This window comes from Anoplopoma fimbria, chromosome 24 (genome assembly GCF_027596085.1).
Source record: "Anoplopoma fimbria isolate UVic2021 breed Golden Eagle Sablefish chromosome 24, Afim_UVic_2022, whole genome shotgun sequence".
Lineage (NCBI taxonomy): Eukaryota > Metazoa > Chordata > Actinopteri > Perciformes > Anoplopomatidae > Anoplopoma > Anoplopoma fimbria.
This window is the reverse complement of record NC_072472.1, coordinates 17,375,463-17,391,041: the sequence shown is the minus strand read 5'-3', so window position 1 is coordinate 17,391,041 and position 15,579 is coordinate 17,375,463. Positions and strand designations below refer to the sequence as shown.

Sequence of the window (15,579 nt, the reverse complement as noted above, 5' to 3'; positions counted from 1 at the left end):
CATTGACACTGCTTAATTAAATCGTACTTGTACACGCTGAAAAATGCACTTGTCAGATGCCTTTCATACAAGCCTGCCTGTACCCAGTGCTTTTAGCTTAAGTGAGACCTGTGACATACCTCACAGAACTTAAAAAAGGTCCAACGACTGTAGTACGACCAAAGTAAATTCACTAAACAGTAAACAATGATTAAAATGCTTCAGGACACACGAGCTCAACCACACAGACTGTAACAACCATCACAGCTCAGAAGGCTGGTCAAGTTATACGTCATCATCAGTGATAATATCTAGGAGCAAAATGAAAATAATTGGATCACTCCAATTTAAAAATAGCCTTTTTATTGCAGCTTCTCTCACAACAAGCTGCTCTGATCACACAGAGGAAAACGATAATCCATGCTCAGCATCTTCAGCCGGGTTTGGAAAAGCAGAAAGACAATCACATCTTGACCATGATTTTCTAAAACATGAACATTTGGTGGAAATTGAGACAATAATTTTCCCTAGATAGAAAAAAAAAGAAACAAACAAAACAGGTGCAGCAGATACAAATTCCAAATATGAAAAATATCTCAGACATCATTTACATGAATTTTCCTGTTTTTTTTTGTTTTATGTGTGATCAGTTGTTTCTTAAAGAGTGTGGCAACGGCTGCCAAAGTTCAGTCTCCACATGAAGTGCCCGCCTCCATCATCTTAATCGTCATGGATGTTGAACAGTTTGGCTACTTCATTCAGATCTCCATGTTCCTCTCCATCCTTGATAATCTACAAATAACCAAAAGATTTACAATAACCAAACCTATATTTTAAATCCTTACTATGAAACAAACCCTTTTTCTTACAAAGTCACATACCTTCCTTGCGATGGGCATCCTGTTGAACACGTTCCACAGGATAATGCCCACCACCACTTTGTCTCTCAGGTAGAAGATGACTCCTTTTCCGTACTCGTCTTTGTGCTGCACCATAGCGGGAGCAGGCGTTGAAGAGGCCACTGGGCTAGTAGCAGTGTCCTCTGTTTCACTTTCTGACCGGATCCCAGTTCCTGCAATAAATGTAACATGTAAGACTAAATCCTCGAGCCTTGGTCCTCAAATATGCTTTTTTTTATGCTCAAAAATGTCATAAATACCTGACATCTCCGTAGCAGCTTTAGGTGTATCCTTGGCTGTGGCTTTGGCAAACACTCCTACTGTTGGTAGGCTGCTGTCAACAATCCCAATTGCCTCGTAGCCCACATCAGGACCCAGGTCACTCCTGTGAGAAACCATGAGATTTGAAAGCAGGTTGAGGGAGTCATTTAATTCAAAAGCTCTCGGAGCAAGAAGCATTCTTTCTCTACTTATTTCTATTTCCTCTGCTTTACAAGAGGTTCTAGTGCAAAATGGAAATAAAGAATAACCTAAAAAGACAAATGGCTTTTTCCTCCACATCCTAATGATATTAGTAATGGATTTAAGCAGATATTAATCTCTATAAGCAGATATCTGCATATGAATTCAGGATCTGTAGGCCACGGGACAAGATTTTGGCATCTGAAGCGATCTGGTTTCAGTTTTTTGGATTATAGTTGTATTTACCAAACACGTTTGAGCGTGCTTTGGTTTCATGCAGTTAAACAGTCCATGTTGAGGGCAAAAGAGGCGGAACGCATTGACCAAAATACAATCTCGTAAGCCATCGGCTATCATCTGATTTAGTTTATTTACTTTTAATATTCATTTATCTGCCTTCATATGCTGATATCCGTTTATAGATATGAGACACCAGAACCCCCAAAATATTGGCTCCTCAGAGGCTAAATCACTGTCGGACAGATAGCAGATGGGTTCAGAGATTGAGCCATTATAGGTTGACACTGCAGATAGACATACTGCCACTTAGTGCAAAGTATTTTGTCAACTATATTTTCAAGGCAAAAACAAAATCTTCTGCTAAATTCTGTCGTAAAAAGTTTGCTGAAGTTTATCCTCCAATGTAAAGTACAGGAACTTCAACACCTTGAAACTTTACTGTCAAAACAGCTTCCATAACATTGTGTATGGTTTTGCACCTCACACTGCTCCTATTCTAAACACACACACACACACACACACACACACACAAATAAACATAAACACAAAACAAACAACCCTGAGAGGGCACTTCTTAGTTGTGAACGGCAGTGACAGCCCCCCCACCACCACCACCTGATGAGTTGCAAGCTGAAGAAATGACCTTCACAAACAACCTGCTGTGGTAATTCTGCCCAGAGAAGCATGTACACTACAAAGCATCACCTAGAAACATCCAAATTAGGATTTTTTGGGAACAACATAAAAGGGACCAACCTGGACCCTATTCTCCCATGTTTTTGTGTCCAAGTGAGTAATGGGGAAAACATTTTCTTTTAAATTGGTCAAGAATTGAGGGAAAAATCTGCAGATGTCAGCGGCTAAAGATGTTGTCTCCATCAATTTATGTCTATTAAAGTGCTTGTTTTTGCTACTGGCAGGCACTGATTCTTATTTTAAGTGTCTTATTGTGGGGTCCTTATTGAAAGGACCCCACAGAGTAATAAAACACTTTCTATAACTTTTCGCTGGACCCGGCTTGTTTGGTATTGTGCATCACACTCTGACAAGTCTCGTTCTGAAATATTGCTTCCATCCACATTGTGAAAAAAATCAGCTAAATATTCAGCCATGACTTTGAAAATGTGTGTGCACTTCCGTTCGTATAAAATGACCAATAAAAAGGTCCTTGAGCATGCGGCCATAACTGGCCACCGCAAATATTATGCCGCTTGCTGCAGCAGAAAGCAAGATTAGTTGTGGAAAAACACAGAACACAAACATGTGCACACAAGCAAGCAATGCCCTGATTCTCCTGGCGGAGCGAATTATAACAAACAGAGAAGTAAAATAACTTCCTTTCCCTGTAGTGTGCTTTTCGATAATGTTGTCAGACAATTATTATAACAATCTGAGACTGACTGCGGCAAAAACATGGACCGTTAGTGGACGTAAATTGACGATGTGCAATCCCGAATATGATTATATTGCAGCTCCTGATCGGCTGCAGCATCTTCCCTCAGTGATGTACCAATTTAAAAGAAATTTGTTGCATGGAACATGGAAAAAATAGGGTTCAGGTTGAAAAAAAACAAAAAACTACCCCTTAAATATAAAACAAATGAAAGCCCTTAGAAGGAACAAACTGATAACTGCTGCTGAATTATAATGTGGTGTACCCAGGAGGATCACAACAGCCTGGTTCTGCAGACACATTACACTGGCATTCATAGGAATATCAGCATATCATCTGACAACATCTGCTGGTGAATAAGTCACAATAGTTTGTCTACTCTGTTTGTTGATTTTGGACTGCAATGAACTCATGTTGACATCAGTGTGCCATATTTCACCAGCTGCTAAAAACAAGCAGACACTGCATTCATCCGTGTACTGCGGGCCGCACGCCACACGCTAGGTCGTTTTTTTGGCAACGCCTTGAATATCTGGTAGAGTGATGTTTTTGAAAGAGTTATTAAAAGTATGATGGGCTTGAAAAATGCAGCCCTCTGCTGGAAACTCCTACCTTAATGTCCTCTAAAGGCAGTTTAATATTTTAGAACTTAATGGTATTCAAGACTTCAAAGCAGTCATGCATGTGCATCTGACTTCTAAATGGATTAGAATTGAGTCATTTGAAGAATTGTACATGCTGCCCCAGTACCCACTTATTTAAATGTAGTCAATGAATGTGGACCTGTGCAATCAACAATTCAGGCTGTTCTTCATTTCCACTTCAAGCTTGTTTAATGGCTTGCAGCTACAGCTCTCGTTTCCAAACAGTTTGAATTTGTGACCCATGAAAACCCCTTAAGTTACCATCACAAGCAGGAAATAGGAAGTGCCCCAAATACCCACCAGAACATAGACTGATGCCAGTAGGGTTTGTTGGCTCCCGTCATGTTCTCTCCTGCTAGTCTTCCACTCACAACGGCGTGGTCGTGGTGCTCCACTCGTCTGCGGCCCAGTCTGATGTCATAGAAGCACGCAGCATCTCCCGCCTAAATCCAGACAGAATGGATTGAGGATATGTTTGAATGATCTACACTATATTACAATTGCATTACAGGTCAACAGAGGTGCATTGCTTCTAGACCATGCCCCATTGAGTTTACCTCAAGGGGGCACTATAATAAAAGATGACTGAAAGAAGTGTAAGGCATGCATTTATGAAACCTTGTATGCTGCTCACGTTGACTAGTCAACATTAAAGTACTTTTCATTAACTCATTGAAAGAGTGTTGTAATGTATACATGAATACAAGTTTGTCCAATTGGAATAACAAGGGTCAATCATATTACTAAAGAACTATCTACTACGTGAAAGTTAACTTAACTGTGCCACGTGTATCAGCTTTTCAAAAAGGTTCAACATCAACAGCAAAATGCTTCCACAACTAGTGACAGGTTTCACTAAATTAAGTATATATGCACTTTAATTTCCAAAGCCAGCAAGGCATGATCCTGTTGACTTCCACTACCTTGTGAACATTAACTTACCACCCAAATATTGGATCTAGCTTGCAGCTCTGCATTGACTCGAAAGCCACCAAAGTCAGAGTCCACCTCCAGACCTGCTGACTTAGCAAGGTCAACATTGGGCTCCAGGCCAACAGCTGCAACAATGTGGTCAGTTTTCACCTATAAGGTGAAACACAAGATAATCAGAAAACTAAAGAGTTGTTTCCTTTACATTAATTACACTGGAGAAAACAAAAACCTGGACCTACCAAACGGCCATCCTTCAGTTGGATTTCTAATTTATCATCTTTGCAGACCACAGATTTCACCAAAGCTTCGGAGATGACTTTCACACCCTCTAAAAAACAAAATGAGGAACATGTAATAAACGAAGAAATGAGGAAATAAAAATGTTTCTAGGGATGTTCAACTAGATATGAAAGTTCAGACGTGTTAGTGTACATAACGGTCATTAACCTCTCTTGACTTTTTCTGTCGTCCAGTTGCTCAGATACTCCGGCAACACTTTTCCCATGTTGCCCTTCTCAGGGAACATCTGTATCACTTCCAGGTCACTCTCAGTTGCTGAAAAAAAAAGAAAGAGGCTGAGCAATACAACAACAGGGGAACAAATGAATTCCATTAAACTATTATTATCTATTCTGTCATTTTGTCATCATGTCCAGTAGTCTTACATCTCCTGCCGAGGGCACAGGCCAGCTCGCTGCCCAAGAAGCCGCCCCCAATGATTGTGATGGACTTGATGTTTCTGGAGACCTTATCCAATGCTTTGAAGTCCTCGACCTGTGGAGGAAAACAACATTTATAATAAATTGTCTCTTTTTTTTTGGTAGTGATATATCACCATTAAAATGGCCACATTAGTGTGGTAACTTGTCTGTGCAACTATGAAGGGATTGTAATCAACGAGTCATAAGAACAGTGGAGCAACAAATGTAAATGTTGAACACACTTAATACCATTGGAGTTATTGAGCAAAGTATCTGCATTTCGTGGTGTTTTCATGAATTTAGCATTAAGGTTGTTTTTAAGACAAAGCTATGTAATTCTTACCTATTCCAGAGCGGTTGAATTAACATTCAGAGAGTATTTCTTGTTTTTTCAACACGTCCAAACAACTTTTTCAGAGTCAAAAATATTTTCATCTAAATAAAAATTTATAATAAAAAAAAAAAAAAAAATGTACGATATGGTGGATTCCTCTTTTGGTTGTAAACTCTGCTTTTCTGCTCTCTCTGCAGTCCCTCTCATATCATATGGTTTAGGTTAAATAGTGGATGTGTAACTTCTTTATAGGGCTTTGCACTATCAGCCAGAAATTCAAAAACTGAAAGAAGGCTATCGCCCCCTTGTGGCTAAATACTGACCTTGCGGAACAACGTTGTCCTCTTCACCACCTCCTCTCCTGCTCTTTCAATGACCTGTAGATTTCTTGGCACACCACCTGAAAGCAAACAGTTCCAATTAGCTTCCACCAAGTTTAAACAACTTGGTAATACATGAATTTGAAAGAGGCTTACCTGTAGCAATCAAACACTTGTCGTATGAAATCTCAGTATCATCGTCCAGTTTTATTTTGTTTCCTCTCACATCCATGTGAACCACCTTAAATGGATGAAATCATGTACTGTTGTCAAACATCTCAATACAGTCAAAAAGTACATTTACATCAGCCAATGAAATCCCTCACCTCTGGTTGTTTACTGTACATATTTGTGACATCAGCAAAACGTAGTGTCCGACTGTTAAAGGGAAAACAAATATAAAACAAACCTTTTTGCCGGTGAGAACTGCCACTCCACCATTTTCAGCACCAGCCAATTCTTCTGCGTTTATGTAGAATGATGGTGGCTGGAAGTAGATACTGACAAACACCCAAAAAATATTAAAATCTTTTTTTTTCTTTTATAAAAAAAAATATTAGTTTGTATTATGACAATACCAAGTTGCAACAATATGGTGTTCAACAGCTCTTTCCTGAGGAATATAAATAATTTGCAGCACAGGAAATAGTGCAAGTTCTTTTTTTTTTAAAACCATCAGTGATTTGTTGTGAATACTATAAAAACAGGAACCCAGTAAACAGTTTAGTGATGATGGTTAACGTGAACAGTAAGATCCACCTGATTAGAAAAAACTGCCACAAACAGAAACTCTAATTTTGTAATTAAGCAAATAAAGCAAAGAGATGTTACAGGACTGTCTAACTCACTGTAATTACAAATTATCCCAGCAGGGAGACAACAGTTGAGACGCATTGTAATAAAAGGCCCTGTGAGACAGAAATAATTAAAAGGCAATAACGTTGAATAAACCAAAAGCACAAAACAGGAAACGCAAACACACCTCCTTTCCTTTCCATTCCACTGCTTGAAACGTAGTGTTTCCGTCACACTGGGGTCATCAGAGAACCACAGTTCCTTAGAAAGAGGTGGTCGCATGTATGGAGGGACTGGCTCATCAGTCACAATCAATACCTGGGAGCAACCATTCAAAAAAGGCAGATACAGTACATGAGGACAACACACTAATATAACTAAAGAAACTGAGGTACAGTAAGATGAATGATGCACGGATTGCTGACCCTGGCATTGGGATCTCTGGCTCGAATGGACCGGGCAGCAGCAAAAGAGGCGGTACCGCCACCAATAAGGAGGTAGGGGGTGTGTGAGGGGACCTTGAGAGAGGCAGGTGTGGAGTCTCCTGGAGTTTGTACAAGAGAGCGACAGCAAGCCAGAGAGAGAGAGAGAGAGAGGGGGGAGAGAGAGAGAGGGGGGGAGAGAGAGAGAGAGAGAGAGAGAGAAAGGCCAAAAGCAAAAGCAGGAGAAAGAGAAAGTCAGTAATCTTGGATGTTCATCAGTACCCATGACTTACACAAATACACCTGAAAGGAGTAAATGGAAAAAGAAATTAAAAAAATGTTGTGAGTGCAATTAACCATTATCATTACACAAACAATGTGAAAAAGACATAAAAAAAGGCAAGTAGGGAGCTGAAATGAGGAAAAAAAAAGTTAAAACCTCAATAGAAGAAAAGGTGAAATTAACATTGACAAACTCCAACAACTGGGTCCCACAAAATAAGAATTATTAACAGGTCAGAATGGAGGTGAGTATATGTGTCCAAGGTTTTGCAGAAACATTTTTTTCATTCAAGTGAGATTATCCTTTATCGTTCTCTGAACACAAACAATGTGAAAAAGACATGAACAGGTAGGGAGAAAAGCTATGGCAAAAAATATATAAATAGGAGAAAAGTTTTTTCAAAATAAACGTAAAAAGAAAAAGTATCGGTGTCTGTCCGCTTCCCCTCTCCAACCGAGGCTGGACTATGGTCTTACCACTCTCTGCCACAACTTCCGGTTGAGGCTCAGTTGGCTCTGCTGCGGGGCTTTCTGCTGCTGCTGCTGTAGGTTCTGTTAGTATAACCGGAGCATTAACCAGTTATGACACATTAACCCCTTGGATGTGGTAAATGTTTATCACCATGCACAGACTGAGTGCTTACCACTCTCAACAACAGGTGCAGGGGCTGGCTCTGTGAGCTCAGCAAGGGACGGCTCAGAGGGGGTTGATGGTTCTGGTAGTAAATTGTCAAAGTTACAAGAAAGCCTTGGATGTGTACAACAATTGAATGAGTAAATTCTTTAGATCATAGTATCCTTTCTTCTCAAGTCTTACCCTCCTCAACTAGAGGTGCAGCAGATGGTTCTGCTGCCTCCTCTGGGGAAGCTTCTAAGACTGGCTCATCTGCTGTTGAGGCAATCCATAGTATGGGTTAAGAATGAATTCTTTAAGAGATTATTGAAGGGAAAGAACATCAGGATCCATGCATTTCCTCGGCTTTACCCTGGGAACATTCTGCAGAGCATGCAAACTAAAACACAATGACACATGGAAGCTGCCCAATTTGTGGAAAAATGTTTTAAAAAAGTGTTAAAAAAGGTACATACTGTATCAAAGAGCTGAGTATATGGGTTGATACCTTTGTGAGTACTGATGACAGTGTCTAATAGTTTTTACTTAACCATGTCTCACCACACTGATGTTTAAAAGTACCAGAGACCTTTCTGTTACCTGCTGTGAAGACTTTATGTATCTTAGACACAGCATGAATGTTTGTAGGTAATAAATAAAATCCACTTGGATGGGCAGCTTCCAGTTATGAACAATAATGTCACATTAAAAGTAAAACTTTTGAGAACTATCCCAGAAAAAAGTTTCACAGAGTATGACACATTCACAGAAAAAGTCAGACAGGAAGGGTTCCATTTTAAAACACGACTATAACAGAGCACACCGGGGGTCAAGATATTTCTGGAAAATACTGACAACTCCAACAACTGTGTCCCACAAAATAAGAAATATTAACAGGTCAGAATGGAGGTGAGTATATGAGTGTCCAAGGTTGTGCAGAAACAGAATTTTTAGATTGAAATGATCCTTTATCGTTTTATCTGAAACCAAACAATGTGAAAAAGACACAAACAGGTAGGGAGAAAAGTTATGATGAAAAAAATATAAATAGAAGAAAAAGGTGTTTGAAATTAACATTAATAAAATGGGAAAGAATATCGGTGTCTTCCCGCTTCCCCTCTCCAGCCGAAGCTGGACTATGGTCTTACCACTCTCTGCCACAACTTCCGGTTGAGGCTCAGTTAGCTCTGCTGCGGGGATGTCTGCTGCTGCTGCTGCTGCTGTAGGTTCTGTTAGTACAACCGGAGCAGTAACAAGTAAGGACAAAATAAACCCCTCAGATGTGGTAAATGTACAACACTGTCTCCCTGTACAGGTCTGACTGACTGCTTACCACTCTCAACAACAGGTGCAGGGGGCGCCTCTGTAAGCTCAGCTGGGCATGGCTCAGAGAGGGCTGGTGGTTCTGGTAGTATAGTGGTAATATTACATAAAAACCTCTGAAGTACACTACAGATAATATAATATGAAAGACTGTATCTGAGCTGTAGTATGCATCTACGAGACACAGACTCAGATGTAAATGCAGAGGTGTAAATGGCACCTTAATATATTTACAATTAAATAAGTGAATTAATTGGATCATAGTATCCTTTCTTTTCAAATCTTACCCTCCTCAACTAGAGGTGCAGCAGATGGTTCTGCTGCCTCCTCTGGGGAAGCTTCTAAGACTGGCTCATCTGCTGTTGAAGCAATCCATAGTATGGGTTAAGAATGAATTCTTTAAGCGAATTTTGAAGGGGAAGAACATCAGGATCCATGCATTTCCTCGGCTTTACCCTGGGAACATTCTGCAGAGCATGCAAACTAAACACAATAACAAGTGGAAGCTGCCCAATGTATGTGTAAACTTCTGCAGAGACGAATATATCGTTTACCATCAAGGTGATGTGTTTAGTGTTGTAAACACATTATACTGAAGCCTGTCTTACCACACTGATGTTAACAATTACCAGGGACCTTTCTGATTTATGTTTGAAGGCTTCCTATGAAACACCTATGAAGACTTTTTGTATGAAAAAGTTTGGAGGTAAGAAATAAAAAATAAAAAAATCACATCAAAAGGGAAGCTTCCAATTATGAACACTAATATCATATTAGTCGGGAAAAAACATTTTGAGTACTATGCAAGGACAAAGTATCCCAAAGTTTGACAAATTCACAGAAAATGTCAAACCATGTTACATCACAGACATTACAAAGTACACCAGGAGCCAAAATATTTATAGAAAATACTGACAACTCCAACAAATGTGTCCCACTAAAACTGAATTATTTGGGTTCAGAGTGGAAGTGAGTATGTGAGTGTCCAAAGTTGTACTGAAACTGTAAAAAGGTTAATATACAAGGTTACAGGATGCAAAGTTAATGGAACTGTACAGAACACACTGAGAATGACACATGCATCACTAAATACAAGAAGGTGAATAGAATATAAACGCATGCAACAAGAGGAAAAAAGTCACAGTTTATGCAGTAAACTTCTCAGCTTCTGGATAAAGACAATACATGATTCCAGAGTGCCTTGTGTAGAAAACATGCCATCACCATAAAAGTGCGTCTTCTGCACTGATTTTGTTCAAACCAGATGTATGTGCTTTTTGCGACCAAAAAATAAATCATGAATTTTGAGAATTTCCTATTTTATTGCCATTGCCTATGAATTTTGTACCCTAAAAAACATTTTTACAGTTCAATATCTTCAGCCATATAACTCCTAGAAACATTAACTTTGGTAGGGGCAAAGACAAAATGGACAAAAGATCAAATGATTAAAAGGCACAAGCAGATATCATCATTTTTCATTGCATGCCATTATTGTGAAACTGGGACCTTTCTGGTAAATCTCATTATTATTAGGTGTGATTAGTTATGGTTGTTCTCCAGGAGCAGGGTTGGAGACACCCGATTAAGATTAGGTCATTGGATATACAAACCAATCAGAGATCAATCAGATGATATCTGTAAGTTGCCAACTGTACATGTTCCGTACACTATCCCAGCTTTAGCTACCATTGAGAGGGGACGACTATCAAACATAGAAAGACCAACAGAGACATTGAAGTGGCTTTGAGCACTTCCCTTCTACCACTGAGTTAATGTTAAATCAATTGAGGAATAATTACCTTTTGCATCATTGTTTTCCTTTGTTACCCATAGTTTCTCCACCTCACTTGCCATATTATAACAGCTCCATTATGGGTTTAATTAAACATAAATTTCATTGTTAGCTGTCATTTCAGTTTCAGTCTTCATTGCTCAATACAGCTATATGCATGGATAGTCTGTTGTGCATAATAAGCCATATATTTTGTTCAATTTAACTACGAAGACAACACTTTACACACGAAATGCCCACATATATAGACCCCTTTTTACCCAAATGTTCATGGTACTAAGAATGAGTCCACATCGCCAGTTTGGCATCTCAAAAAAGAAACAAATTGCAAACTTGGCCTGCCATATCCCGAATTGGGATGATGTTAGAGCTCTTAAAATTTGGTACACCATCAATCAACTATTGTATTTTCAGAAGGAGGTATTGAAACGTCAATATGTAATACTTTAGGGTACTGCTTGGGGCCCTAAAACCACCCATTTTGTACTTTTAATTTCAATCTTCTTGTGCTTTTCAATCATTTGGATTTGCTACATACCATTTGGGCTGTGCCCCTACACAAATGATATGGCTCTAGGAGTTAAATGTCTGAAGATGTTGAACCCCCCCCCCCCAAAACATTACTTCCAATGCAAGGGTGAGAAAATGACAAAAATCACAGTGGCAAAAAGATATGCACTCTCAAAATTCAGCCAAAGATTTTACAGAACGTATTCTTTGGTCTTTAATAGCACAAAGAAAAGGTATGTCTCTAAATCTGAAATGTAAACAAAAACCTTTATCTGATTTGACCCAAGTGTGTGAGGCAGCCTGCATTTTTTAAATAACCTGACTTAACCACTTGGTGTCGCCATTTCTGAAACTTCAGTTCTCTTTAAAGTACAGTATTTGTACAAAGTGTGACATTACACATAATTCCAGATCAAGTAAGCTTTGAAGTTTTGTTTTTCCGATTACTTTTTGGTTCAAACGCACTGTTTTTACAGAAGGCACTTGTTATGCATGCATGTAGAGGTATGGAAAAGTATGCAAACAACCTGGGGGTGGTTCAGTTGTTTCAACGGGGGCCAGTATTTCAGCATCAGGGGCCGGAGGGCTCGGCTCTGCTGGTGAAGGTGCTGCTTGAGGTTCTGGCTCAGGGACGGCTGGTTTATCAATCAGAAAGAGAACAGGATTCTAAACAAGTGATTTAAACCAATCTACCACTAATTAAATACAGTTTGTTTTGCAGTCTGAAACTCTGCTGTTTTAATTGCACTGTAGAGGCATCTTAACTGTTTACGACAGAGTCTGCTGATTCCAAGTCTACTCTTAGACCAAATAACCTTTAACTATGATTTAAAAACAAAAACTTTTCAGTCAACAGAGTGTCACAGCAAATACCATAGAGGCATTTTACCTCATACAAGAACATTTTCTTATCCTAACATTCTATCACTTTTTTTGTACAGTGGGCTTGTACAAGTGTGCCCGCGAATACATAATGAATGTCGCCTGCGCTTAAATGAGTGTGGATTGATGAGAATTGTAAATTAGCATAATAACGCATAATAATACCATGTAAGGCTAAGCGTCCTGCCCTATATGTCCTATGCTGAAGTCTTATTTTCAGAGATCCATAAAGGAAAGTCCATCATTTTTAACAGCGTCAGCAGTGGAATTAAGGGATCAGCTAAAACAAGGAATGGGCAATAATAACGAGTGCTGTTGAGCGGTTGAACTCAAAATTGCTTCAAAGTAATGGAATATACAATCTATTACTGAAATGAATAACAGTGGACAAATTGCACATGACTCGTACAACAGGTCTGGACTACTTTAAAAAGTGTGTGACATAAGAGAAAATTCAATATATGAGAAAATTGGTAAATGCGTCAAGTTCTCCTAAATCACTCATACAAGTCGCTGAAGAACTAATCTGTTCATACAAATGGTTCTTGAATGATGCCCAAATATGTCTGTAGCTTACGCATAGCTCTTTGTTCAGTGTGGTGAATATACCATGGTTAAGTGTTCCTACCTATTAACTTATTAACAGAGTTGGAGTTTGATCTATGAATATCTACTCATATGAGATTGAAATCACTCACCCTCTGTCTCAGTGGCTTCTGCAGCTAAAACAAAACAAAACACTCATCATAACAGTGAAACTCTTAATTGATCCAAACTGAAAACATATCACAGAAGAATGCTGTGGCTCTGATAGAAATATATTTAAACTTGTTTGTTGATTTAAGTAAAAGGTCAGTTTTATTATCACTTAAATAGATAGTCCTTAAATCTGCTCACCAGGAGGCTCCGACTGGGTGGGTGTGGCTGGTTTTTCTATGGCTTGTTTAAATGGTCTGGATGCAATTTCATCGATACGCTCCTGATATCTTTTTTGGTCTCCCTTGACAGTTCGGTATGCCTATGAAAATAGAAAAGATTTCAGCCATGAAAATTTGTGAACTTCCTGCAACTAATGACTTCTGATTTTACACACATGTACTGTATTTTATGACAGACGAAGCTTACTCACATATACGCTGCCACCAACGGTGGCTACTCCAACCAGAAGAAAGTACAGCTGGTTTTGTCTACCTCCCCCTGCAGGCCCGGTGGACATCTGGGCTGCAGGTACACATGATGGTATTCTGCCATTGTTTAACCCTGAAAGCAACGACAAATAACAAAAATTTAGATTGGTCAAAACTGCATCAATTTCGTCAATGAACCTCAATGTTGTTTACAAAAGTAATCCAAACATAGGTCAATTGTAGTTGCAGTGCATCTCCAAGCCATGCATTATGATATACACACACATGATTAATACACTGAATTTAGGCTTAAAGATGAGATGTGTGTAGATTTTTGTTAACATTTCTTAATCCTGTATGGTTGTTGTTGACAGGCTTAGTTGCGGCTATCTATATGACAATGTCACTTAATCAAATGATGTATTCATTGTTCATAACATCTCACTTTGCGATATGTCTAGGCACAAACAACAGTGAGGCAAAATGTAACAATCATGACACTGCATTTCCTTTCTATGGTTAATATAGCATGTGTATGAAGGTGACTGCGACACAGTTGTGATACTAGTTATGTATGGGTTTTTTTCTTGTTGTTGTTGTTTTGTTTATTACTGTTATTATGTCATCTCTCTGCATTGTTATTTCTTTTATTGCTTCTGTCTTTAGCATGTAAGTTGCCTTTGAGTACCTTTTAAAGCGCTATACAAATAAAATGTATTATTATTATTATAATAGTTGGCAGGAATTGTTGAAGAAGAATCCCCGATAAAAAATACTCAAAGTTTAAACTATTTGTGTAAATGCTGCTGGATCTATTTAAAAAGGAACATGCCTGATGACAACGAAAACATTTCTTACTGCAAGATCTTTCCAAGATAATATTACATCTCTACAAGTCAGCATAAGATAGAACTTGACATCCATAAAATGGAGGGAATGGCACATTTAGCTGCCATGTCTGCTCGTGAATCTTTGAGCTTGTTAACTTGGTTAATTAAAGACAGGGTGCGCACACACACAGACAATTTGAGTTTTGAGACTTGAATCCTCATTATGATCAAACTCTCTCATGAACTATATATATCCCTCTAATAACTGTCAATCAAAGGGGGTAACTACTATGCAGAGGGACCCTGTTGTACATGCTGTTCTTGTACCTTCAGGGTCGCAGGAGATTGTAAAATGCCCGTGATCAAAATCTAGATCGGCCTTTGTGATCATGGTCAAATCGGACGTGATATAAACTATGGCGTAACACCATCGACAAGCAGAGTGAAAAGCAGCCCTGTAGCAAACACATGTTGGTCAGTGACACGAGATTATGTTTCATTCAATAGCGTTGCTTTATGGTAAGGTTCAGGCGAGATCTTGCACCAGTGTTGTGCAGTACGGATATAGCCAAGCTCACGTTAGTTATCGACATTATGTCACTGACTTGTGCATGTTGCCATTTGCTAATTTGCTCAGTTAACGTTAGCTTTGAAACAGCCATGCGAAGGTCAAAAACTTGGACTTGGCTATTAAAACATACCACGCGTGGTTTAGCAAATTGTTGACAATGTGCATTATTATTCTACAAGCAAAGCGTGTTTCAATTGAGTGAAGCTAAGGAGAAGACACCGGGTTACTCTACCTATCGTTAGGGACTTCACTTACCTGCTCTTCTCACATTCAGCCGGCACGCCGTGGAGGAGGCTCTCGCCAGAGGTGCAAGCTTCTTCCATACACTTCTACATTTCAGCATCGTGGCTCCGCTCCGCTGTGACGGCTCCCAGTTTACTAGCGGACCTGTCGGACACGAACACTAGCTAGTTAACGTTAATTAAGTCCTGGAGCCAGCACGCACTGACGAACAGCAGCACAGCGTTACGAGCCAAGGCCAGAGACAGGGGACAGGTCATACGTTTCAGGGGAGTCATGGGTAA

The 15,579-nt window shown here is 39.3% G+C and overlaps 1 protein-coding gene across 3 annotated transcripts; it reads right to left on the bottom strand.

Annotated features, from left to right (window-relative positions):
- Nucleotides 1-325: 325 nt before the first annotated feature.
- aifm1 (apoptosis inducing factor mitochondrion associated 1) lies at nucleotides 326-15,579 on the bottom strand. Of its 3 annotated transcripts, XM_054625380.1 has the most exons (24): nucleotides 15,311-15,579; nucleotides 13,657-13,787; nucleotides 13,425-13,545; nucleotides 13,226-13,249; nucleotides 12,173-12,280; nucleotides 9,628-9,699; nucleotides 9,351-9,422; nucleotides 9,166-9,246; nucleotides 8,222-8,293; nucleotides 8,049-8,120; nucleotides 7,882-7,956; nucleotides 7,126-7,244; nucleotides 6,888-7,018; nucleotides 6,315-6,405; nucleotides 6,062-6,146; nucleotides 5,909-5,985; nucleotides 5,216-5,324; nucleotides 4,998-5,105; nucleotides 4,790-4,878; nucleotides 4,560-4,700; nucleotides 3,918-4,060; nucleotides 1,139-1,263; nucleotides 861-1,051; nucleotides 326-771 (listed from the first exon to the last, which is right to left on the bottom strand). In XM_054625380.1, the coding sequence occupies exons 1-24, from the start codon at nucleotides 15,396-15,398 to the stop codon at nucleotides 700-702; spliced, it is 2,397 nt and encodes a 798-aa protein (XP_054481355.1). In that variant the 5' UTR covers nucleotides 15,399-15,579; the 3' UTR covers nucleotides 326-699. The 3 variants fall into 3 exon arrangements, with proteins under 3 accessions (XP_054481355.1, XP_054481356.1, XP_054481357.1); XM_054625381.1 differs by lacking the exons at nucleotides 7,882-7,956; nucleotides 8,049-8,120; nucleotides 8,222-8,293; ... (1 more) ...; nucleotides 9,351-9,422; nucleotides 9,628-9,699 and having other exon boundaries at nucleotides 7,126-7,253; nucleotides 15,311-15,575; XM_054625382.1 differs by lacking the exons at nucleotides 7,882-7,956; nucleotides 8,049-8,120; nucleotides 8,222-8,293; ... (1 more) ...; nucleotides 9,351-9,422; nucleotides 9,628-9,699 and having other exon boundaries at nucleotides 15,311-15,574.